Source organism: Aptenodytes patagonicus, chromosome Z (genome assembly GCF_965638725.1).
Source record: "Aptenodytes patagonicus chromosome Z, bAptPat1.pri.cur, whole genome shotgun sequence".
Classification (NCBI taxonomy): domain Eukaryota; kingdom Metazoa; phylum Chordata; class Aves; order Sphenisciformes; family Spheniscidae; genus Aptenodytes; species Aptenodytes patagonicus.
The window spans coordinates 463,925-491,130 of record NC_134982.1 but is presented as its reverse complement, the minus strand read 5'-3'; the positions used below and the strand labels follow the sequence as shown (position 1 = coordinate 491,130).

The 27,206-nt window shown below is 35.4% G+C and overlaps 1 protein-coding gene across 11 annotated transcripts in view; it reads left to right on the top strand.

Moving 5' to 3' along the window:
• The window catches only part of LOC143172316 (E3 ubiquitin-protein ligase NEDD4-like), a 207,690-nt gene that overhangs the window by 148,575 nt on the left and 31,909 nt on the right, over nt 1-27,206 (top strand). For 4 of the 11 annotated variants that reach the window (XM_076361594.1, XM_076361589.1, XM_076361593.1 and 1 more), the window contains 10 exons: nt 943-1,075; nt 2,224-2,400; nt 7,618-7,692; nt 9,601-9,660; nt 17,784-17,915; nt 18,408-18,527; nt 21,066-21,263; nt 22,635-22,712; nt 24,821-24,875; nt 24,965-25,021. In XM_076361594.1, the coding sequence (XP_076217709.1) occupies nt 943-1,075; nt 2,224-2,400; nt 7,618-7,692; nt 9,601-9,660; nt 17,784-17,915; nt 18,408-18,527; nt 21,066-21,263; nt 22,635-22,712; nt 24,821-24,875; nt 24,965-25,021 (1,085 nt within the window). The remainder of the gene's footprint in view (nt 1-942; nt 1,076-2,223; nt 2,401-7,617; nt 7,693-9,600; nt 9,661-17,783; nt 17,916-18,407; nt 18,528-21,065; nt 21,264-22,634; nt 22,713-24,820; nt 24,876-24,964; nt 25,022-27,206) is intronic. The other 7 variants (XM_076361590.1, XM_076361584.1, XM_076361592.1 and 4 more) reach the window with 5 other exon arrangements.

Here is a 27,206-nt window from a genome sequence, read left to right as displayed (position 1 = left end):
TGGTGAAGAGTGAAGACTTTAGAATGATGCTGTTTAGCCTTTAAAGTCTATGAATTTATGAAACCACTAGGAGCAGAAGGTCTCATGAGGTTGAAAGTAGGATACATAACCTCTCACTTTTAGGCCAGTGACTTAGATGCTAAGTTGGTCAGCAAGGAAAAATATTGAGTGCTCTACAGTCTGTGTCTGCAGTAGGAACATGAGAGTAGTTCATTTCTCATAGTTGTTTAAAATGTGCAATGATAAAATGATTGCACAAAGAAGTTTTTCCTGAACATAACCATCTTTCAAAGTTACAGTCTCTCATCCTGAAGGAGAGGTTCAAATACAATACTGCCTTCTAACAACATCTGCCCATTGAGTACTGTAGTAGAGATTTATATCTAGCTGTGCACATTGAGAAGTCCCACAAGCCAGGCAGGTCTCCATTAAGGGAACTGGGGTATTTTCCATTTCCACCACTGCTGGTGTGAGCCAAGCTAGTCGTTGCAGCCAGTTCAAAAAGTTATCCATACCACAACAGCTTGCATTTGCTTTGGCTATCAAAAAAAGGAAAGCAATAGTTGCCATAAAGACAGGGGCAAAGGTAAAATCTCTGTGTTGGGAATGATTATGGTCATCACAGGAAAGGATGAGTAATGATGGGTTAGTATATTTTGAGTGTGGACTTCTATTTCTGCTCACCCAACTTTGACGTATAAAGAATGTTAATTTCCATTGTTACATGACATTTGTGAAATGCTTCCAGTTTTATTTACTTTGGATTGAGGGATTAAATGGTCTCCTATTTATGAAGCCTGACATATGCAAGAATAATGATTTTTATAATCAAAATCATTAATGAGGTTTTGAAAGCAATGGACAAAGTAGGTGTTTTAGTTTAACATTCATTATTTTCTTGTTCTTTTCTCCTTCACATGCTTTCATTTCCCCATTATCCAGTGATTTGGGATCTGATTCAGATAACAATATCAGGCAAATAAACCAAGAAGCAGCCCATAGGCGGTTCCGCTCTCGTAGACACATTAGTGAGGATTTGGAACCAGAACCTATGGAGATTGGAGACATTCCTGAGGTATGTAAAGGTCTTGGTTTTAAGAACGCTTCAAGCTGATGTGTTTCTCATTTGTAATTACTATATAACATACATAGTAATGTTTTTACATGGTGTCTATGGAAATTGCCTAAGTAAGATACCAGTGACAATAAAAATCCTAAACAGAACTATACTTTCAAGGACCCATGCATTTGTGGGTGCCTGATAATGTATGCACAATACTAAATACTATACAAATGCTGGGAGAAACATTTATAATTCCAAGCATTGCTTGTTATATATGCGTTGATAGAAACACTTTCAATGTTCTGCTTTGAATAACAGTGGAATAAGTCGTAAAAAGAAGGGAAACATGCTGGCTGGAACTGCCATATATTTCAATTTTCTTTAGTGTCTTGATTTAGAGGAAAGAGAAGCTGTTGGTTTGTTTCCTAGAATACTTGGTTTTAGTTAGAATTCTGAGATCTTATTAATCAGAGTGAGTATTTGTTTAATTTATATCTAGACTAAATAAATAAAATTTGGTAGATATTTTTGGTAGATATTTTTAGGCCTAAGTGAGAGTTTGTGCAAAGCTCGAATCTCATTCAACTTTAAGGAACATTTTATTATGTGAACCACAGACAAAATTCTTTGTGAAAGCTAGTTTTGGTTCACTAAATGTTATTCAGAGCAACAAATAGATTGCTGAAACTGTTGTTGGCACTCGTCACCTGTTAATATTTGATTTGCAGATACTAATGGGTCCTTTCTATTATGCATTTTATTCTAAATTAAAATTAACAGTTGTTTCTTACAAGTTTTTAGTAAGAGTGCAGAATTAGTTATATTTTGAACAAAATTTCAAATAGAATTTATTTAATGAGAGCTCTTTTTTATGCATCTTTTCATCTACATCATTTTCTGTGTTGAATCGTAAAGCATTGTGTCATCATCAACATGAAGACCATTTTGAATTCAACATGAAAACCATTTTTCCCTGTGACTACTTCACATTGCGTAGAGTGTTTGTTTACATGTTCTAGGGATTGGTTTATTTTGTTAAATATTAAGGCTGTTTATCACACCCGTGTTTGCCGCAATGAGGTGATCACATAGAAGGCAAAGGGAAAGAAGACTCTATCTGTCTTTATAAATGCTTAACGTAGTTTCTTCTCTTTTGTTAGCCTTGGGAAACCATTTCAGAGGAGGCAAGTGCAAGTGGAGATTCCTTAAGCTTGTCATTGCCACCTCCTCCTGCATCTCCAGTATCCCGTACCAGTCCTCAGGAGCTATCTGAGGAACTGAGCAGAAGACTTCAGGTCACTCCTGATTCCAATGGGGAACAACTCAGTTCTTTGATTGTAGGTGACAGGCTGCTTTTTCTATATAAACCTCTATTACTGTCGTCATCTCTTAGTTTGACCTAATCTGAATCATTTACACGGATGGGTAGTAATTGCTGGTCTCAGGAAAACCTGAACATACAGTTAAAATTATCTTCAAAAAAATGCATCATAATTTCACCATTGAGCAAACTGCCTTGAACAACAGAATTCCTCAGTTTAGATTTAATGTTTTCTTCTGTGTGAGTTTAACTTCAGACTCTGCTACTGTTACACCTTTAGTGAAACAAAACATGTAATACTAGAGAGTACTAAGCTAAGAATTTCCAAAGGAAAGAGGAAAAACTGCTAATGCTCTTTCAGTCATCATCCATTTTTCTACATGATAATTTTTCTTAAGTTCAGTATTTTAACTGTACATGTTTATATTAAAGCATGTGCTTTCTTATATTAGGATTTTATAAACCCCTCCTAGTTTACTGGATTAACTATTATAAGACTAACAAAGGATTAGAACTGAAAGTAGGTAGTTCTTGTGAAATCTTCCACAAGTTTGTAAATGGCTAGCTGGAAAAAAATTGTCTCTCACCGTAAGAGTTTACTTGAGGTAAAACCAAAAAAATGTCCTCTATATTTGTGTTATCCATTAGTTTGTCAGACTGATGATACCACAAAAAATAAGGATAATACAGTTGCGGGTGGGGGAATGTCTTATGTCTCTTTGATTACGAAAAACAATTGTAAGTTTTAAGCAGAACATCATGCTGTGATTTGTTCATTTTTTTATTCTTGGTGTATGCCATCAAGGTACCTTTGCAATTCAAGAGATAAGAAATCGTATTTACTCTTGTTCTGATTAAATAGAATCTTGATTAGGTGCAAGTTTTTCACAAAGAGCTTATGCAATAGGTGTCTTACAATGATTTGAATATTATCTAGAGGTTAGTTAGCGAATTAAAGCTCTGATGGCTAACCATCTGCATAAAGAGTCACTTGTGCTTTTGTAGATAACTGCAGCTTTTAGTAGACCTTCACTTGGAGGGCAGGAGATTAATCAAATAGTTTCAGCGGCAAGATCAGGGCCTACATTTTTTTACACCAAAAATAATAAATAAATGGTATAGCTGCAAAGTTATCTTAATTAAAATAATTCGATAATTACATTCCTATACAAACTAGTTCTTTTATGAGCCATTAAGTGATAACATCTTTCTTAGCAGTGCAATAAAAATTATAATCAGACCACACTTGCAACGTAAGAAATTGTCAAAGCATTTAAAATCTGTTAGTGTGCATTATCCAGTGTAAGAGGGTGTTGAGATACTGAAAGTAACAGAAAAAAACAGGCAGTGAAATTACTCTAAAATGCCTTGCTGAGGTGCCCAGAAATCTGCATGCAGAGACTGAGTGGGTCAGCAGTGTTCAGTGTGTAGCCCTAGCCTATCAGTCAAGGCAGCTCATGGCTCTGAACTGTGCTTCCCACAGCTCTGGCCTCTGTGAGGGCTCACTGGCCTTATCCAGCACTTAAGTCTGAGCTGGTTCCATGTGAAGGAACAGTGCTTACCCTGGGCTAATAAATCCTCCCAATTTGGAGGTTGGCAAGCACAGTACAGAGACATCCAAGAGCTTCATTTGGATTGAGCCAGGTAGGCAGGAAAAGTTTGGCACTTCCAGCTGAACACAAGCTATAATCCATGTGCTCAGGTATTTCCACGTGACATTTCCTCTTGATCCAGATTCCTGAAGGCTTGTGAGATCCTGAAGGCTTCATGACTTTGCATGGAGGAAGCTTGGATCCAGGGTTTTTCTCAAACCCACCAGCTCTAAACTGGCTTTATGTAAAGCTGGCTCAGCTCTGCAGGTTGTGAGCTGAAACTAGAAGCACTTACAGTTGCATTTCCCCAACAGTGTGCCTATACTAGTATATCCAGCCTGACCTTTGATTGTTTTACAGACAGCTTCAATGTCTCTACATCCATACACAGTTAATCTACAACACAGCTAAATTGCCAACAGATACTTGAGGAGTGGTTGTGTGTGTGTTAAAGTATGTTGTCACTCTCTTCATATATTATGTAATGCCAGAAAACACTTCAGACTTGTTGGTCAATACATTTGTCAGACAAATCCTTTCACGTTAATCTTTAGCATAGCATAGAAGCAAGGTGTAATTACATCATCTTTTCTATATTTTTTTTTAAACACTGATCTTTTAACAGAATGTGCTCTTAGGACTGATGTATTCAAGTAAGAGTTGGAGTTTCTGATATGTCTCTCAGATAGTTTGCTTCATGGTGTTGCTTTGTTGTCTTTCAATGATACATAAGGGTGCCCATGTGAGCGGTTATAAATAGGCTAGGTCATTTGCTTGATTATTAGTGCATTCATTCTCGTACCATTAATATCCAGAAGAGGGTAATGCTGGTTACTCTTTGATTAAAGATGAGGTATCAATTATGCAAAATAATAAGTTTAAGAATTACCCAAGGCTTGTTTCTGTACATGGAATTTACAACCTCAATCAAACCACACAGAAAAGCTGTGTGAGAAAATGCATTTGAAGTGAAATGCTATTTAGATGCTGATTGATTGTATTGAATACTGTATAAATACTGTATTTTACTGAATACTGGTCAGCCCTGAAGTGGTCAGGCAGTTGGACTAGATGATCCTTGTAGGTCCCTTCCAACTAAAATACTCTATTCATGGCTTTCTTTGTTGCCAGCTCTCATGACTACAGTATTTGTATATTTTTTTCATTATAGGGGATTTCTCATGAGTAACAAAAAATGATTGCTGATGCCATGCCTAATGTTTTCTAGATGTCTTGGTACCAGCTATGGGGATATTTCAAAATTACTGTAATACTGACGTATTTCTTATGTTGGACTACACCTTGTAGACCAGGTATTAATTCTACAGGGCAATGCTTGCTAACTGATGTAGGCAGAACATTAGTTCCTTCTTAAATATAAAGAATATTAGTGTGGCACATTAGTTCCTTCTGAAACATTTTTTAATTGGATAGCAAACGTCTTGTTATCAAGAAGTAAAAGCTGAAATTATCTTTGGAGGTCTTCCTTGTAATTTTGGGATGTGAAGAAGCCTCTGTGGCTGTGAGTCCCACAAACAATGTCACAGCAAGTGGAAAATGTTATTATTGATCCTTGTCACTTCTCAGGTGCTGTCCCTTTATAATCTGAGCCTGTCCCATATGGAATGGAATTCAGTCACTTGACACCACTGTGCTTTATCACCTTATTTTTGATAAATCTCACAGGTTTGTGAGGAATTATGTTTTAGTATCAAGCAGACATGCTAGCATATCTGCTTTTTTTAGGGCTTTTTTGTTTCTGATTCATGATCATGAAGGATGTGTCTTGGGAAGTTCAAAAACTAGAAGGCAAAGAGAAAAATTAAGACTTGATTTTTTAAAAAGATACCGTAAATTTTTATAGTAAATAAATTTTTAAGACATTTGAGGTCTCACCCATAGTATTTGATTTTGGATTTGTTTTTTAATGCCTAATTTTTGTCAATAATGCATGCCATCTGTGAATTTCACCATGAAGTAATGAAAGCCAAGGTGAAGCATTCACTCCCTGAAGGGCTGTATTACAGCTACAGTTTTTATTGCAATGTCTGGTTTTAAGAGAAGTGTCATCTGCTTAATTTTTGTCTAAGAAACAATGTTCTTAGCTTAATTGCTCAGATTTTTTTCCATCCCTCTTACAATTTTTTTTCTTGCTGGACAAATTGGCCTGCTTTTATATTAAGATTTCCCATCACTTACAAAATCACATGGGACAGGATTTTTAACATAAGATTTGCCCTTTCTATTTGACATTTCCAAAGAAATTCATAGCAATTCAGCTGATCTTCACTGAGTTCCAACCAGAATTCCTGGAGTCAGTATTTTGACCTGGGGTAATAAATACTGCTGCGTTCTGCCATTGTTTTTATGACAGTAGGGGAAAAAAAAAAATCACATCTTTTTTCTGTCAGAATTTGTTGACGTTGACGTTTCTCCTTTAGAAAAATGAATGAGCCCTTTTTTTATATAATAAAAAATTTATATAATAAAATGTCAGTGAAGGGTCACTGACAACAGAGAAATTGTATATACCACTACCTAGTAAAATAGAAGTAGATACTAATTGTTTACAGGAGATTTTATTGCAAAGAGGTTTGTACCTGTAAAACATAAGTAATCTGTCTAGTAATTGGGTATATTCTAATGTCCTTTTCTTTTGGTATTATTTATATTATATTTATAGGTGCCCTAATGGTCATTACAATATAGAGTTCTATCTCTAGCAGTTAGTTTGGTTTTGTATGAAATTTCTGGATTAACTCCAGCCAGCAAACTTCCGCGCACTTCTCTGCCATTTGTTAAACAGTAGACTTTAAAGCTGTTCTTATTATTGAAGAGGAAGCTAAGCATCATGTACTAAGATGCAAATTTGGAAATATCTTAATATGCCAAGAGATGATCTCAGCAAGGCTCCCACTGTGGCTGTAATCCCAGTGAAAGTTCTTCAGAACTTGCTGCTTTCCCAGCCACGGGCTCAGAATGTCGTAGACACGAGAACCACGTATCATCCCCTGCATAGGATTGGCATCCTCTTGTGCCCCTGTGCGAGTAATGAATATAGGGGTTAACTGGTACAGTAAGCCATATGTAGAAATCTGTTAACTCTAGCCTATTGATTTTCCAAGGACTACATTGACAATAGTCAGCCAGAAGTTTTACATTTTCCTTATACCGCTTATGCTCCCTCCAGGTTCTCTAAAATGTCTTCCAAAGATACTTGAAAATAGTTTCTCAAAAGTTCCATGGCATTTTCCCCATTATGTCTTTAGTTAATCTTCCCCTTTACTGCTGATTCCACAGCTGTTGATTTTCCCACGTGTTCTCCCAGATGGGATGGCCTATCCTCTTCTCTTAGATTAGGTCAATAAAACATTGTAACTTGGATGCTAAAGATGAGTACAAGATGTGTATCCAAGTATTTTCCTTAGTTAATCTGAAACAGTCCAGGATGGAATGCTGAGAATTTTGATTTTTCATTGCTTTCCACATTTCTGTAGAAGTATTAAAACTAAAGATACTGCAATGTAAATATTATTTTTTAGGGGGTTGGATTAAATGGGAGAAAAGTAAAATTACTGAATAAAAGCCCATTTTTTAAAACACCTTAACTTAAAGACATCTCTCTTTTTTTTTGTTTCCAGCAAAGAGATCCTTCTTCAAGATTAAGATCTTGCAGTGTAACAGACACAGTTGCTGAACAGTCTCAGTTATCCTTGGTAAACCAAAGCTAACTTCTATTTCTTTCTTTTTGTTTCAACATTCTCTGATTCTGAATAATATCTTATCTTAGGTCAGTTCTAGTCAGATATAGATCAGTAACCAGTATGGGCATATGACTATCCCAAATAGTATTGGATACCAAATTAATATCATCATGGTCAGCAACTAAAATGAGGACATTCATGAGAGAGCGCAATGTTTTGAGACTGAGAGCATAGTCACACTAACTTTAGTTATCTAGCATAGAAATTTAGTTTACTAAACTGTAGATACATAGTCAGTGGAGAGAGAAAATCCTCCAAGGGGTGTTTTCGGCTGGGGTAGGAGAGGGCAGTAGCACTGTTGACACTTGGAACTGTAGCAGCCACAGGACTGTCCTATCCAGGTATATTTTTGTGTCCCGTAAATTGATTTTACTTGGAATATATAAATCTGTATAATATTGAAAAAGATTGGTGTTTTACTTAGTTGTAGTTAAAAGGAGCCTTTTTGTGATAGTCCTTGTATGATAGAACTGAATAGAATTGCATCTGTTGTAGTTTTTTAATCTGGATGATTTAGCAGCTTCTTCTGCGATTTTATTTAAGTAGACTCTTCAAACAGGAAAAGATACAAAGATTTTTTTTTTAAAAAACATTCTCTTTCACATCATAACCATGCACACCTTTGATCTAATTGATAGAAAGTTCTACATATTTTGTCCTACAACCCAAGTATGAGGATTGCAAAGGTGGTAAGCTATAGAGAGACTACTTAAAATAGGATTGTGCAAGATATGCTTTTGAATAAAACTGTTCAGATTTTAAAAATAATTCAGTATTTTTAAAAATGCTACTTCCTTTGCTTGTTCTTTCTGTTGCTATTGGGCAGACATTTACAATAACCACGGTGTTTCTCTCCTTGTTTAATTTTTTCACCTGTTCTAGAAGTTGTTAGTGTATCTACATTTGCTGCTCACAGATGCATGTAATAGCTGTTGTTCCAAGAACTGCTTCTGAAGTATTATCTGTTTCTTTACTTTCTCTTCTGGGTAAACAGTGGTGTGGTTTCCAGTATAATTACATCTTAACTGTCTTCCCTCTCTACTGGACAAAGCTGTCTCCTAATGCAGTCTGTTCCAGAGGTGTTCTGCTTCTTTATTTAATATCACTTTATGGAGTCTGGGTTTCTTATCACTTTATGGAGTCTGGGTTTCTTATCACTTTATGGAGTCTGGGTTTCTTTAACTGGTGTAGTCAGATTGGGATTGGTGATGTCTTTCACTTTATTATTGTAGAACACTCATTTCATTAGCAGATGTTCAAAACAGCAGAATTGAAAGCATTGCTCTAAAACAAGGATGTTGCCTGATCTTAACCATATTTAATCCTTACTAAGCTAATGATAATTTATCTTCTAGCAACTAAATACATACTTTCTTTCTAAATACAGTGCTGTTCTTGACTGTATTAATCCTTACTGAAAATTCAAAGTACCAGTTCCATCTTTTTCATCAGACTTTTTCTGTGCAGTCATTGATGACCAGAATGTATCCATTTTGGTTTTAAATACCATGTTTACGGGCAGAACATGCAAAGTTTATTGGGGGGTGGGGGGTGTTAATAAGATCATGTTACATTTAGAGTAAATGTTCTTATTATTATCATTAGCAATACTGAACATATAGAATTGGATACAACAACTCTTGAAATTAGTTCCCTTGGTGGTTTTTGTATAAGATTCTGACCTGGTTATCAGTGATTGATGACTCAATTTTTTTGCTATTATCTTAAACATTATTTCCATCTAATTGCTGTCTCAATAAATTTGACTGTCTGTGATTCCCTACTCCTAAAGGTGTGACAGTAATCTGTGACCTTCATCACTAAATATACTTATCTGTAACATTCATTATCATTTAACAGCAGAGTGGTCCATCTAGGAGAGCTCGTTCTTCAACTGTCACAGGTGGTGAGGAACCAACGGTAATAATACTCTTTATCAAGCACTATCTCTAAATAAAATGTGGGTAGATTTAGGTCTTGTACAACAAGGAACTTTTTTTCACAAAGCAGCAGTGTGTTGAATGAAACAGTCACTGAATCAATAGTTACCTTTTTTGTTGTTGTTTCAAATTTTCTCAAAACACTGCAATTTCACACAAATACTAGCATGTTTTAATGATGTGGATATGCCACTGAGTTTTAACAAAGCTGTGCGCTAAGGAGATACCACAGGCTTCTGAAAAATGAAAGATACAATACCTAATTCTTTAAAAACAGATACTGAATGAATTAGGGATTAGAGACATCAGATGAGTATACATCTAGCTGTGTTTTTCGCTTGCTTCTGTCTTCCCTTACTCTCCATTAGACTAATTCATTTTAATTCTTAAAGTTGATTGTAATTTGAGAACCGTGGAGGTACAGTGATGTATCATATAGCTCTTAATGGTCTTATTTAATGCCAGTTTTCATTTTCAAATAGTTGTTCAGCAGTCCAAGGCTGAATTGTTACTTTAGTCATCTAATAAAATTCTGGAAGTGCTTTTCTGAAAGTGTAATACAAGGAAAGTGGTTTTAATTTATATTGGACTTTGTCAAAAACATCCCCTTCTTTTTTAACCTGATTAAATGTCAGTCTGAAGCAAGTTATTTCATAGAAATCATTTTACAGTAACTATCATAAGTAGCTTTTATGAATATGTGCGCTCCTAGATAATTTGTTTCAGGGAAAGAAACATAATTTAGACTTGGTATTTTTCCTATTTGTATTTGATAATGTCAGATCTTAATTTGGGTGTTGATGCATCATTCTGTAATACTGTATATATGTACTGGTTTTTGAATTTTAGAATCAGAGGAGCATACTTGTGTTTTATTACTGCAAATAGCTTTTTTTCTTTGTTTCCTTGCAAAACCTGCTTGACTTGTTAATCATTAGTTAAAATGCATGCTATATTGAACTGTAGTGTAAAGAAGGTCTTTTGTTGGCAGAGCATCTTGTCTTGATCATACTTTTTAGAGCAAAATACTAATATTTTTCTGCAAATAACTCAGTTTAAACTTCACTGACTCATAATTAATACAGCTATGTCATAGATGTTTTACCTAATTATATTGCAGCTTACTAATGGGACCCTACCCCCCCACTTTGTCTTCATTCAGCGTACATTTATACTCTGAAATCCAAATCTGCAGAGGACTTAGGACTTAAATAGGATTCATGCATTTAAATCCAAAAGCAGTCTCTTCAAAGGTTGCCATTCTTTTTGTCCTTTAGGCACCTAAAGTTTGTAGGCATACAATCTGTCAATAGTAGAAGTTTCTAGGTCACTTTAGTTTTGCTTTCAGAATCCTATAAAACCCTTCATTGATATGGGACCCACAAATTAGACATTCTTCAGCCTCAGTCCCTGAAGCAGCATGATTCTGCAGGCATGCTGGGAGCATGTCTAGCACAGAGGCACAGGGGTGGACTGCACAAAAATGCAATGCTGTGGCATCTTAAGAAGTGGTGATGCCCCTTTTTATAACTGGCTTAGTTGAGTTACTTAAGAGCAACAAGCACAAGAGCTCTGTGCCCTCCTACGTATGAGATGATTTAAATCCACATGGCTCTTTCAGGAATAGTCCCAGTGCAGGACTGTCTTCCTCTTGAATCTGTTTTGCAGTGAGAATGAAAGACACGTTGCACAGGTGAGGGAGCGATAACTGTGCTTGGCTCTTTAGCCTGATGACCAATGCACTCAGCGAGTTGAGCCCCTTCAGGAACAGCAGTTAAACCCAAGAGTGGCATATCCTGATTGATTGCTTTAATTACTGTTATTTTGTGTGAGAGTTGATATTACCGTCATGGCTCCACCCTGTCTGTTTTAGAGTGTGACTAAAGTAGGAAAAACTCTGTGTTGATTTGTGGTTTGTCTTAGCAAGCTTTGAGGCCTGAGGAGGCTATTAAAGGGCATATTCATGCAAACTAATGTTACCTGATTTCCACACACACACCCCCCTTGGGTCCAAGTCTAAGCATTTAGATCATAAGAAATTGATACACTAAATATTATGTGTAACTAAAAATGTTACATCTGCCGTAGATACAGCGTGGCTGACTTTTTATATTGTCAGTGACGGAAGATGAGTAGATTTGTTACACTTGAGTGTGTGTAATGAAGTAGGTATTGATTGTAGATAAAGTGCATGTTTGGGTAAATATATCTGTGGTTATTAACCACTTTGCTTTTCAGGATTTTTTTTTTTCTTTAAGTCCCCCAAGGTCCTTTACCATTCCTCTGTGAAGGCTACATTGTAAAACTAGGCTGAGCAAAACATAAGTTAATGCATCCTGTGTCCCAGCATCTCCATTCTTGTGACATTTTGTCCTTAACCATAATACTCTCCCCCCCCCCCCAAGTATTTATTGAAGACAGTTGTTAAAAAGCACTCAATTTTGGGAAAAAGGCTCTTGATAAATCTCCCAAGTTTCTACTCTATGTGGTAGAATATCTTTTGCACTGGTATCTAACATATGGAAAGGAGGTTGAAGGGCAAACTCTGTTTTGCAGATTGCATTATGGGTTGCATTAACCCACAGTGAATAGCAAGGAGAAAGGCTGCTGATAGCTGAATTTATTCTGATAGTGTGTTAAAGAGAAAGGAAAGATCAGGTGGCATAACTAGAGCATCTGTCTTGTGTTTCTGTATCCTCACAGTCGAAGTTGATAATTTGCAGCATGCCATCATATAGTGAATAGATTGTGTATTATTACAACTAAATGATTAAATTTTTAATTGAAAATCCCTGAATTATCCACACCTTATGTTTACTCTGTACTGTAGACAATATTAATAGCCTGAATAGAGCAAACATGTAAGAATGTGTAGCAGTCATCCATTAGTCCAGAAAATCTGTGAATCACTGTCAGCCCTCGCAATTTCTCCCAGACTAATCAGTTAATTATCTAATTTTTAACTCAAACATTGTCTGTGGACTGCTTTCAGACCACTTACTGTGGCCTTATTGACCACTGATTAACGGTCTGGAAACCATTAGAACAGCCTTGAAAAGGTAGTCTCCTTATCATTGCCTGCCAGCTCTGTGAACTAAGACAAGTGGAAAAATAGCATAGTCTTTCCAGCACTTGTCTGTTTAGGAAAGAAATAAATCAGAGTCTCATAGTTTGTTTCAGTGGGTATTACTTTGTTTCCTCATCTGTTTTCCTCTGTTTTCTATTTCCTATTGTAGTATGTCAACTTTCTGACCCATTCAGTATGTTTTCTCATTTCCTTTCTTGATTATCTAGGCAGTTCTCCAGTTCATTGTGTCAACCATGCTCTTCTCTTAAAAAGCAAATATACTGACTTAAGCAAGAATCCTGGGAAAGAGGTCTTAAGAATATGAAGCAAGAACAAGAATTACAGTTAATTACTTTGCTGGAGCAAAGAATGTAGAGTGTAGAAAAATAATGTATCCTCAATTTCAACAGGAGTCTTCAGAGGCCTAAAGAGAGTTATCAAATTCTACTGTGTAATAAAATTCACGTCTTCGATCTTTGGGTAGTAATTTTCCACTATATACGTATTTTTAAATGGAATGATCATAAAACACAAATCACTGTTTATAAGGATGTGGAAAGAGTAACTTTGCTTGCTTTGTGGTTAGTCTGGTGAATAAAGCTAAAGACAGAGAGGCAGCTATCCAAGTAGCCAAGTTGTGGCTTAATACTTCCCATGCTCTTGTGAGTCTGCATAGTAACTCAAAGCATGGATGGTACATACTTTAGAAAAAGAAAATACAGTTTGTAGTAAGACGTACAATACTTGCACTGAGGAATCTAAATAGTAAAATAAGGAAAAACAGTGAAACTTTTAGAGTTTAAGATACTAATGAATGGATTGCAGGTATTGAACTGGAAACTGGAATCATACTTAGCCATCTAAGTTTTACCAATTAATTTTGCATTCGTTCTATTCACCCTATGTATGCTGTAAGTGGTTATAGGTTTTTCTTATACTGTCAGCCATAATGCAGTTGCTAATGATTTTTTTTTTAAATCTTGCAAAAAAAGATTTCCTTTAAATTAATATAAATTCAGGATAATTAAAAATCTGTTTGTGATATTTCTCACATGACTTTGAATTTCAGTCCTTTTAAGCTTTTACTACTCTTCCTTTTACTGTTTCGTGGCAAAAAAAAAAAATAGCTTCTAGTGCATCAAACTCTGAATTAATGCATCTTGCTAATTCCACTTCATTACAATTTTTTAGTTCACCACTTACGGCATATATATTTCTTAAATAGTGCTTGCATATATAATTTGATAGTGACTACTTCAGGTTTAAAATAAATTTAATATTAAAAGTATGCAGCCATAGGATAGAAACAAATTATTTATCAGGCTACGTTTTAAAAAAAAAAAAAAAAATTAAAGTATCATTTATTATAGATAGCCATGACAGATAAGAGAAAGAACATTTCCTGAATTCCCAGGAGACCAATCTCAATGTTTCTTTAAATGTTTAGGGCAGTAGTATGTTAAGGTAGGAATAACACTTTTTCATAACGTGTTGGATTTTTAGTTTAATTACAAGGATTAGTAATTTTTACGTTAAATATACTTAGCTTTTTTCCATCAGAAGAATGGTCATCAGTGCAGTTGTCACTTTACCAGGAAGACTCCTTTCTAAAACTAGAAAGCTTAACAGTTGGTTTCTAACCTATGTGAAGGTATTTGATAATTTTCAAGGCTGATTCTTCCCTTGGTTTTATTTTAAGGTCATACTAAATAAGTTTAAAGAGTCTTCCTTAAACATCTTTGATCTCTTACTCATGCTTTGTATTCCAACATTCATTCCAAGTGCTCACGGAATTCAATTTGCATTCATCTAGTGAGAATTTAAAAGCTCAGAGCCATATATGAATTTTAATATTTTGCAGGACTGAGTCTTCAGTCATTCATCTTTATCACAATCATTTACCCGTAGAGCTGATTTCCTTCTGCCTGCACTTAAGCTGCTTGTTATATGAATCAGCCCTGAAACAGAGGCTGTGTTTCTGATGGTCATCTCAGATGTGGGCAAAATACTCAAAAAAGCAGAGGCAGCTTTGCTACTCTGAATTGTTGATATCATTACTGTGATACACATATGTCTCTGCCTACAGTGGTTTAACAGTGGCTGCCAAAGACTGGATGAAAGAAAACCCCATATCTGCCCCTAGTTCATTGGCTTACTCATTCTCTTGATGTGAGGCTGAGACATACTACTCTTTTCAGAGTTTGTGCTAGTGATCAACTCTTCCCAGCAATTATTTTATATCTCTAATAAAAATATCGGGATTGATGCTAAAATCATACTGTTACTGTGTAGTGCTGAATTTGTACTGACTTCCAAATTTGAAGTTGTCTCTCAGTAGTTAGTGACTCCTGGTACTAACAAAATGAGCAAAGACCGCACGTGAAGTGACAACAAAATATCTAATGTTCCGCACAAAGCTTCAGTCTGTATGCTCTGTTTTTCCTTTATCTAGCACAGCAGCACATCTTCTCCATGAGATGCCCTGAAATTGCAGAAGTGAAAATTACACACCTTCATGTTTGATACATGATAACATGTTTTCTGTGAAAAGACAGAATGAATGAAGGCATGACTGTAAATCGGAATTCTTTCCATTTTGGGCTTACCACCTAAAAAAAGGGTTTTGGTGTTGGGTTTGTTGTTTGTTTGTTTGTTTGTTTTTTTAATGTAAAGAATACTATTGTCTGAAATAAAGACATGCCTTTGACTTCTGCAGTAGGCAGTTGCCTTAAATATGTAGTCCTTTGCGAAGCGAATTGGATTAATGAGCATTGGAGTAATTTGACCATTAGAGCAAAGGACAATTCCTAGTATGCATGTGTTTCTTAGCCGCCTTCCCTTGTTACGTCCAGTAACTGTCTGTTGTCAGACATTTGGTTTTACAGTCAGTCTTTCTTCAAACCATGTTTTTAAAAGTAGCATCCTGCTTCTTTCAGGAAAGATCTTATAAAAAAACTAGTCTTCTCTTTTCCAAGCAGTCTCATAAGAGTTCATAAATCTTCTTGTAAGCAGCAGATTGTTGGGGGTGGAAGGGGCAGCAACCAGAGCTCCTTTCTGCATCTTGGACATTGATAAAAGTCCCTTCTCTAACTCAGATGTCGGAACCATTTCTTCCCAATCTGAACACTGGCATTAACTATTACATCAGCTCAAGAACTTGCAGCATTACAGAAAATTTGATGTTCAGGTGCAACAAGCACTATACGTTTAGCAGTTCAAGTACAAGTTTTGCCTTTCTCTCTGCTGTGCTGCGTTGCAGTTCTACCTGTCAGCATTTAAACCTGAAATTCTTTAAGGACCAGGAAGTTCACGTTTTACATCCATAGGAAAAATGCCATGTACATTGCTACAGCCTGTTCAGGGGAAGCCATGATAAAAGCAGATTGCTAGATGAAGGCGTCTTGCTTTGTTTTCTTAGCACTACAAAGCTGCCTATTTCTAAAGGAATTAATGTTATTGATGATGAATTAACGCACTGCACAAATTGATAAGACAGTGCAGTTCAAGCACTGTTTTTTACTCTGTCATGTGATGAAGACCTTTAGGTTTCATCATCCTGCTATCAAGGCAGATGTTTTGAAAGAGTGAAGCAATCTCTAGCACTATAGACTCCTGATTATTAATGTATTAGTGTATATTTTAATGTGATTAATCTAATAATTAAACCAAATGCATCTTGAACCAAAGATCTAGGCATAGATACTGAAAAGCACCTTGCACGTGCCCAGTCTTTGATACAATTATTAATACACAGGCTTCATTAGAGAGCAAAAATACTGTCCTGCAGAATTTAGCAGTTGCTTGTATCTGCTGTGAATGACAGAAATTTCTGTATCTCTCTAGCTCTTAGTATTTGTATCAATACATCTCAACAAAGTTAAGAAAAACGCCTATCCTGAGTTTTCTGATTTTCTTGTTTGCTTCGCTGACAGCCAGGATACCTGTTCTTAATCTGTTATACAAGCAAGTGATGTCTTAAGAGGAGTCACAAACTAGAAAGTGACTAAGCTTAATAAACATGTAGATTTATACAGAGGATATGGTCTAAAAACTGTAACTCCCTGGCATCCTCCCCTTCTAAAATATATATTCAGATGCAGACAGGGTCAGTGTTAAAAATTCTCGCTAGGCTGTTTTTCTCCAAGAAGCTATGCCGTTTGTGCTACAATGCATTTTTTTTTTCTTCTGCTGTATGTCCCAGGAAAAAAATGTTCAATTGGTTTAAGCATTGAATATTTTCCTTACAGGAAGTACACAAGACATCATCAGCAACACACAATAATATAATTATTGCGTTGAATAGTGACATAACTTGTTTAATGAGAATTGGTGCCTTTGGTACCGTTATCATTATCTGTATATTTTCTTTAGAACAATGTCTTTCTTGTGCAACTTCTAGTAAAAAAATCCTTTCACACCAAAGTTTGGACTCCAATTTGGGGTGTATCTTGTGTCTTCAGGACACCTAACCCTGAATGCAACATTTGTAACTGTAACAAATTGATTGCACTTCAGTTTTTAAACCCACAGTAGTTTCTTGCAACTGATTCAAGACACCTTGTGGTAAAGAACAGAACAGAACTTGGGACATCTTGACTTGACTGCACAGTTAGTTCAATTCTTGCTTATCCATACTAATAAAAGGAAAAAACATCCACCTTTTAAAGGAAAAATCATTAAAACACAAAGTTCCTTTTTGTCATTATGTGTAATCTACACATTAAAAAGTTTGAGGGCATATAAGCTTAGCTGTTTTCTGAACAAGATACCTGAATCTGCAAAAGCGAATCAAAAGTTCTATTGTGAGGAAAAATGATTTGACTCAAAGGTATGTCAAGAAGAGCTTATATTAAATGAAATCAGAAACCATATTTTTCTATATGTTTGTTGTGTTTAAGAATGTTGTAAGTTAACAAATTGTTTTTTTTTTTAAACAACGGACTTATGAAATTTTTTTTTAGCTGTTATAAAATAACAATACAGTTATTGTTATTTTATTAATTTATTTATTAAATTACAATTTCTTGCTTGAACAGCCTTCAGTGGCCTATGTACATACTACACCAGGCTTACCTTCAGGCTGGGAAGAAAGAAAGGATGCAAAAGGCCGTACATATTATGTCAACCATAACAATCGAACCACAACATGGACACGGCCCATTATGCAGGTATGAAGATCTGTTGTAATGCTCAATTTAGATAGCAAACACTTAGCATGTATTGAGTATAATGTCAGTTGAAGCAGCTCTTCAGAACTCTGAAATTTTTAAAAAAAAAATCCTAAGCGTTGTCTTGACAACTCAGGGTAATCATAAAAAATTGCAACGATTGGGATTTTTTTGTTACTTCTTTTAACTATATTAAGGTACAGATTAAGTTGATTGCTACAATGGAAGGAATTTACAGAGAGGTACATATGAACTAATAAAAGGAGGCAAATGCATTCTTAGGATTGAATCTGAAAGTTGTATTGATCTATTAATAGTACCATACATTATTTGCCCTTCCAATGGAATTAAATTAAATACTTGATCTTTAGGAAAGTATGTTTAATATTTCATAATAATAATAATAAATAATTACATCATTTTTTAAGTGTCCTAACTCTGGATGAACTGTGTTACTGACAACTTGCTAACTTGGTTTTGCTTCTGAAATAGCTTGCAGAAGATGGCATGGTTGGGTCAACAGCAAACAGCAGCAACCATTTAAGTGAACCACAGATAAGACGGCCTCGTAGCCTCAGTTCACCCACAGTAACTTTATCTGCTCCACTCGAGGTGAGAAACGCTGTTACCAACAAAGATCACTTATGTCTGACTTCTCATTCATTGTAACTTCTTATTTCCTTTTTAATTATGCAACGCAGCCACTTTCCCTGTTACTGGTTTTGCCATAAATTATTGCTGTTTTCTTTAGCAGTTTTCTGTCTGGATCTTTATATTGTACAACAATATTACTTAACTTTTATGGTCATTGAATGATGTAATACATATATGATTATTTAGTTTGGTCAGCTAAAATGTCATCTGTGTGCATGTCTGAAACATACGCTGTTGTGACTCCTTTCAAGTGCTCTGAATGTATAAAATCAGAAATATTTTCTTAAGTTGAAAGATTTATTGTGATGCTGATAACTTTGAAAATAATACATGCAATTGAGTTTGGAAAATCTTTGAATTAAGATACTGATTGTGTTTTATATTCCTTGTCTTTCAAAAGGACATTTAGTTTCTTTTATGTATCTTTAAAAGTAAGTCAGAATACTGTTGAATGATGTTCACTGCAACATATCTGAAGAATAACTGAAGTGGCTTCTTATGGAATCAAAGACAACGTGTTTTACTTCTGAAAGTGTGATTAAAACTCTTGAATCAGTTAAACATGGCTGTGTTGAGGAGAGTAAATTCTTAAAAATTTCTTCTTCAAACTTAAAAGTATGGCACCTTATTTGTACTTCTCTCTCACCATCTCTTTCCTGCTTGTGTCCCCTTTGCCCCTGCAAAAGTTTGCCAACAATCAAGTGAAGATTGTAACATTTAGTTCATTTTATGCATTGTTGTTCTTTGTTCGTTATACTGAAAAGTACTCAATCTATTGAGCAAATTGTTAAACAAAGGTAGGATTATTGGACAGATTGTAGTGAAGTGATTATAGTTCATATTTAAAATAAATTATCTCTACTTATATGTAATTCAGATAAACCCTTTAACAATGAACTACTTAAAACTACTCTTGCCATTGTTAATTTTGAAGACAAAATTTACTGTAATTTAAATAAGTTAAATTAAAAAATTCTGAGTATCTTAAACTAAAACATTAAGGGCATTCCTCTCCCTACTGACATTTTAAACAGTCGAGCTGGTGGAAGTCACTGACTAAGCATCTGAAACTTGAGTTGCTCAGGGCGATAAGCTAGCTTTTAAAGGCAATAACCTATTCTGTGGCTACTAAACCTGTGTCCTCTTCACTTCAGAATATTCAGCTAATCAGTTTGGTGGTTAGTTTGTTCAATGCTCAGAAACCACAAGGGTGCTGAAGGGCACAAACTTGTCTTCTTATACCCACCTCTGATTTTTTTTTTTTTTTAAAGTAAGCTGTAGACTTACTATTATTAAAATTTTAAAGGATACAACCGCAAGAAAAAAATGACTTCAACTTTTTAGAAGTTACTTCCTTTGTTTAAATAGTAATTTTATTGTAAAATGTTCAACTTTTTTGTGTATAAGACATATGGAAAGCTTTTATTTAATGCAAGCTATTTTAAATGCTGCTTTTGAACACTGTAATCTAACTGCATTTTCCATCCAAATGCAGCTCAAAACAGGCCACAAATAAGGCTACAATAATTTTATAAATATCCATGTTGATGCCTCATTTTTCAACATAATACTCAAAAAATAGTAATTAAATGTAGGCTAAGTTAGAGAATTGCCAAAATAAGCATGCATGGATTTACTGAATCTTAACAATTAGTAAAACAAGAAGAAAACAAACTGTTATCAGCTAATGAGAGCATGTTTTTGGAAAGTTAACTGACAAGTACAAATGCAAACAAGATTTAAACATAGTACTTAAGTCTTGTTTTCTGATTGTGGTAGTCTGTATTTTCAAAGGTGAGTAAATCTGGATCAAATTTTTCAAGCTGTTTAGGCATCTAAATGTGCAGTTTCCCAGTGAAATTAAAAAAAAAAAAAAAAAAGCCACATCACATAACTCCTGTTTTTAACCAATAGGCATTGATCAGTGAAGCAGTTTTGCAGCTGCATTCATTTATTTAAAAAAAAAGAAAAAAAGAAAGAAAAAAAACCTAAACTGTCCAAAATCTGTAATTGCAAACCTCCGTTTATTTTAGGAACTTGTTTTAATTTCATATTTAAATGTTTTATCTGAACTTACATTTGGGAAATGCATTGAAAAGTGGGTAACAATGCCTCACATTTAGGATACTCTCTTGTTGTAAAGTGAGATATATTGCACCATGAAGCACGAAGCAATGCTTTTATTTTTTCCTTCATAAAATGAAATACTGACATGTACGGGGCAGTTGCAGTAAAATATATAATCAAGTATAAATACTGTGGACATTATCATTGCAGAGGGAAGTGATAAAACACTGTGTCCTTCACAGCAAAAAGCTTGGTATGTTATAAGGAGCAGACTTCAGCTAAGTCAGTTCTAGGAAATCAGTCCCAGCACTTAATTCTAGTATTAATTACATCTGGAATGAAAAACTATTTGCTGTGATGACCATGTTTTATTCATTTTACAGTATTGAGTGACATTTGACAAATCTTAATATCTTTCATTTTCTTCAGGGTATCAAGGACTCCCCTGTGCGCAGAGCAGTGAAGGACACCCTTTCCAATCCACAGTCTCCACAGCCCTCACCTTACAACTCTCCTAAACCACAACACAAAGTTGCACAAAGCTTCCTTCCTCCTGGCTGGGAGATGCGAATAGCACCCAATGGCAGGCCCTTCTTCATTGATCATAATACTAAAACTACTACGTGGGTAAGAGAAATTCTAGATAATGAATTTTAAATCAGTTGCCATCTTTTAAATGTTTCTGTCTCTCTTTTCCTGCCTATATACCCCTCATTTTATTGTGGCATTTGTCTTGTCTTTAAGGCGGGATTTGTCAGCCTAACTTTTCATAGAACTGATGTAGGAATCTCACTGAACCCTCCATGCAGTCACACACAGTAGCAATAAACTTGAGTAGCTAATTTCGTGAAATGACTATAGTGCTGCCATTGCTGCACTCAGAGAAAGGAAACTTATTTGTTCATATCCTCTTAGATTTTGGTGCATTTGTACATCATATGCCATACAATAGTGTTTTGCATTTTGTATTTGACCTTTTAATGCTTGACAACTCATTGCATACCAGTACTGTCCTTTAAATTCCCCAAATCTGAGCTTTAGAGGCATACAGTGCAATGCAGATTTGGATTGTTGTTTAGTTTGAGACTGTCCATAATTGCATTGTATTTCACTGTGACTGGTACTGCTTTTTTATTAATATAATATATGTTCATCTTCTTCAGTTAACAGAATCCATTTTATTATTTGGTTTATGTCATAAGGATCCACTTTTCAATAATTCTGCAACTTTGCTCAACAAATTGAAGAAATAAAATTACACTAGGAAAAAATGTCAAAGACGACCCAGCATTTCACATCTTCATTGAAATATGAGTTGCACTTTAATTTGTTAGGCATCATTCAGATTCCCACTGACCACTATTTACACGACATATTTTTAATGGTGGTTCTTAATGGTGTTCCCAGGTGCATGTGGCTAAATTATGTGTGTGGAAATCTTAAGCATTTTTTGTCTAGATTTGTCTTCTGTGACCGATCTTACTTGCCCCTTTTTGCCTCATTTGGGACATTGATGTAATAATACCTGTGCATTAATAAAAATGGAAGAAGCTCATTTTCATCATTTTCAAGCCTTTTTGTGATAGGATGGCTTATTTCTCTTATGTTTTTAAGAGCCAAAAATGTGCATATGTATTTAAATGCTACTTAAGGGAGTGCATGCATTCCTAAGAATAGGGCTGTATTTTTTGAAGCATATCTCTGGATAGAGCACACTTAATAGAGTTGAAGTCTTACATCACCCTAACTAACTCTTAACACTTAAAAAAATCATTTCAATATATGAATCCTAATAAAGTATGTGACACATCCAAATACTAAATGTTCTATCACTTTTATATGTTTTGTTTTATATGTTTTATTCTCAAAAAAAAAAAAAAGAATAACTGTAATGTAGGAAGATTTCTTTTCCAGATAATTCTGTGTTTGACTTAGTACGTAGATCTAACTTGATATGTTGGATTTACAGTTCTATTATATTCTATATTTCTGTTACAGGAGGATCCACGACTGAAATTTCCAGTGCATTTGAGATCAAAAGCATCTTTGAACCCTAATGATTTGGGCCCTCTTCCTGTAAGTGATAATGTGTATGTATTTTAATATATACCTGCTATCTTACGTGATCTGATCTATTATTGCAGTCATGTATTGTATGTGGACACATATGTTGCTGTCATCACTTTTCTGAAGAAATTAAAGCTATGTTTATATATAGCACCAAAAAGACTTACAGTGATCTGTGAATCAGTCAGGCTCTTTGAAGCCAGCCCATAGTATTTCTGAAATGATTGCATGTTTCTTTGCTTATCTAAAGCTTTGAGCTTTGAAGAAACTTACCTTGGTTTTATCTCTGACTGTGTGCTTTTCGATAATTACCTGTTGCTGGAACAGATTGTTCAAAGCAAGCTCTATTAATGTACCAGCATATATTGGCTTTCAAAAATCTAAATAAATTTTGATTTTTCAATGAAACTTCCATATTCTGCAGAGAAAATTATCACTTTAACATCAGAAGTTTTGTCACACTTGTAACCAAAGTGTAATATTGATTTACAGCCATGTCAAATACAGAGCTTTGCTTTGTTTTTAAAAAACTGCATCCTTAATGGCAGAGACTAGTCCATGAAAGCACTTTTTCTAAGGTGCTGATTTTTACGGTATAGTGTTAATTCAGCTCATTGCCTCATATATACTAAGCGTACTTTTGAGAAATTGCCATTGAAATTGTACTTGCAACACTGGAAACCTTAGTGACCACAAGCCACTAATTGTCACCAGCACTCTCAGTGCTCCAGCCTGTATTACGGACAAGCTGTCTGCAAACAGCTGTGCCAGCAGAAGAGGCTACTGTCCCACCTTACAGGACATGGCAGGTTAAATTATTTTAGTTTTAAACAGTTTGAATAACAAGTTTTTAATCCTACTCATTTTCATTGAGCTGGGTTGTAGTTTACTTAGATGAACCACTCTGCCAGCAGACCAAAACGAGTGCTGCTTTTGGGCAAGAGTGGTGACAAATGCCACCTTTGGTGAGGGGTGATAACCTCTGTCACCACCTATGATCAGACATCCTCCTCTAAAACATCCTAAAATCTCACTGCCCTTGTCATGATTAGCAAAAAGTTTTGCCTTGTATTTAAATCAAGCTAGGCCATTTGTCAGGCCCAGTGTCTTGAATCACTGATTAGATCGAAAACTATGCACAGTTGAACATACTTGTTTTGATGCATTTCCTGGTTACAACACAGCAGTAATGCAATTTGTCTTTAAGAAAACAGCTGTGGAAGTAGCTGTTCTTTTGCAATTCTTCAGATGCATTGAGCATGCATTAATCTTTGGGGACACATTGCTTGGATAGGAGGCACTGCATGGGAGTAACTGAAGGGCCAATTTACAATTTATTGTTAATTGCAAGAGGTAAAACATGCAGTGAAATCAAGATAGCCTGACATATCACTGGAAATATATAATCAGTAACAGATTTAAACTCAGTTAAACAATCCATTTTTGAGTGAGGTAAGCATGACTACAGAATTTAACAAGAGTTTCTCAAAAAGACTGAAATGAAATCATTTCTCATCTGTATTTTATAGAAGTCTGAAGCTCATGCAGAGCATACAGGTGGAATGAGTGCTAGACTGGACAGCATTGCATATACTAACAGTGTGCCATTTATTCTCCTTTCTATACTATAATCATCTGGAAGATGAGAAAAGGGAATGGATAAAAGGGGAAAAATTGAGGACTAGGTTAGACATTCTTGTCCCACTGTAATGGGATCCTGGCTTACATAGTTACAGTAAATAACCCACATGTGTTTTGGAAGTAGAAGCAGACACTCTCAAATCTAACCAATGATGGACAGTCTATTCTTTGTGATCATTTCCTCATAGTAGGAAATGGATATAAACCCTGATGCAAGAAGTTTCCACTTCCAAGCTTTAAAAAAATATTTACTGTATTGGATACAGTTACCTGTATAAATAGCCAGTTCTTTGAATCTTCCTAGATTTTTGGCCTTGGCATAATGCGTCTGTGATTTTGTGTTTTCTACCTCACAAGCATCTATCAGACAATTTAAGTAGGTGTGGATAATGTATTACTTCATGCTATGTGAAAGTGGTAGTATTTCACTTATTTTCTCTCTTTTTTTTTTTTTTTTTTTTATTTCCCAATTCCAGCCTGGTTGGGAGGAAAGAATACATTTGGATGGAAGAACATTTTATATAGACCATAGTAAGTAAGCACTCAGGTACTACAGCAAATAGACAAAGGGACGTAATAAATATTGAAGTGAAAGCTTTATAATTTTACTCTTCATTTAGGAAGCCAGGTGTTGATATGTGGAGACATTGATACCAGAGACTTAGTGCCCTCATACGGTACTGTATATTCACTGAAAGCTTGCTTTTAATTGGCTCATCAAGCTTTGTCCCTCTCTGACTTGTGAAGCATTAACATTTCTTCTTTGTGGTTTCTTTTGTTCTTGTTGATATTTTGGATTCGTTGTTGTTGTTGTTGATGATCCCATGGCTTATTTGCACTTAATAAATTAAAATATACACTAGGAATAGAAAATAAGATGAGAAAAGATCATATAGCCACAACTCCACATATAGGCAGTGGATAAATTAGCACTGTTAAGTACTCTTTCCTCTCCTTTAAGAAGGTCTTGTGGCAGTGCTGATTCTGATCTTATTTCCTATTTATAGCATGTTAAACTGCACCCAGCCCATTAATATTATTCAGTTCTGTTAATGAAGTTCTAGTGTAAGTGATGTTTCATTGTAGACTTGTCTTATTACAGCATCTCAGAACTACTGTGTGAGTTTTTGTTGTTGTTTGAAAACAAAGCAGCCCAGAAAGGTTGGGTGGTTGTTTCTTTTCCTTCTCCTCCTCCTTCTCCTCCTCCTTCTCCTCCTCCTCCTCCTCCTCCTTCTCCTCCTCCTCCTCCTTCTCCTCCTCCTCCTCCTCTTCTTCCTCCTCCTCCTCTTCTTCCTCCTCCTCCTCTTCTTCCTCCTCCTTCTCCTCCTCCTCTTCTTCCTCCTCCTCCTTCTCCTCCTCCTCCTCCTCCTTCTCCTCCTCCTCCTCCTCCTTCTCCTCCTCCTCCTCCTCCTTCTCCTTCTCCTTCTCAAGACTTCAGCTGCACTTTTTAATGAGGTATTTCTACTGATGGCATAATCTTCACAGAAATAGATAACTCATAAAACCATTAGAAGAGGGTAGATATGCTATGCAAAACTTAAAGAATTAAAATCTTAGACTATTACACATATTTGATAGTATTATGTTTTTCCTTCAGTACCAGTAATACTGACTCCTATGCTTATCTTATTATTAAAGGACTGTCTCTAAAGTAATACAAATTTTGAAATTGTAGAAATAGTTTTAAATAAAAATTAGAAATAATACACTCGTCAAGCACAAGATTAACCTCTCTCAAATATCAGTACAGAATTATTATTCTTTAAAATTGTTTTTCCCAACAGATAATCTGGAACCTTAAATATGGCAAATTATTCTAAACTGCTGCCACTGAAGAGTCACAGAACAAAACTGTCTTATTTAAAATATCTGTATAATTGTTGAGCCTCCCAACCTCCTTTAAAAAGTTTTAATTTTTCAGTCTCCTAAATCTACTTAAGCATGTGTTAGTCTCTAAAAGTAAATGGAATGTTAAAGTTGTATGTTAATTAGAATTCCCCAAAGACTTTATAATTGTTATAAAACTAAATTTATTTGCATCTGAAATCTCTCTCTAGTCCCTCTCTTGATCTGAGGGGTTTTTTAGCTTTTTATACAGCAGTTTTTACATAACTTTAGAGGGTTTTTTTTAATAATGCTGCTTGTTTCCAGCAAATATCCATTTGGTCTCAATCTGGTGCCACACCACTACAATTACAAGTGGACTCTAGGAGAAGAGGTGGTGCCAGTGGTATTACAGTGCACACGTTGCAGCTCCATTGTGATAATGTTGTGCTCAGTATTTAGGGAATGACTGCAAACAGCATTCAGTGCTCAGTGATTTGGCTTGAGCAATCTCAATAGTAGCATTTGTTTTCACAGTATCGGGAAGGGCAGTGACACTTGACCATAATGATAGGTTTGTGACAGAGCCTGCTGACTCTTACTTGTTTCATGACAAACTCGAGAGCATATGCTGAAATCAGTCACGGGTGCGATCAGCTGTGCTCACCCTAAATATGCAAGTCTCAGTAGTCCATTACTATGATAAACTGGCCATCATTTCAGTCATTCTCTGCTAAAGCAATTAGTTAAGATGCAACAAATGTAGTCAGTTTCATTATTAGAATACAGTATAAATGTTGAAAGTGTTAACAGATTCAGCTACTATTAATGTCCTGATGTCCTGATTCCCCAGATATATTTTGTAATTCTTCTGCATAATTAATATTGTTGTCCTATTTTTCAAATGTTTTTCTCATCCCTGAGAGAAACTGTAAAAAAGTCTAATGCAACCAGCACAGAAACCTCCTCTAGTGGAGCAACACAAACTGCTATTAAGCATGCCATATAAACCAGTAAAGCAAAGTACTGTTAAAATAA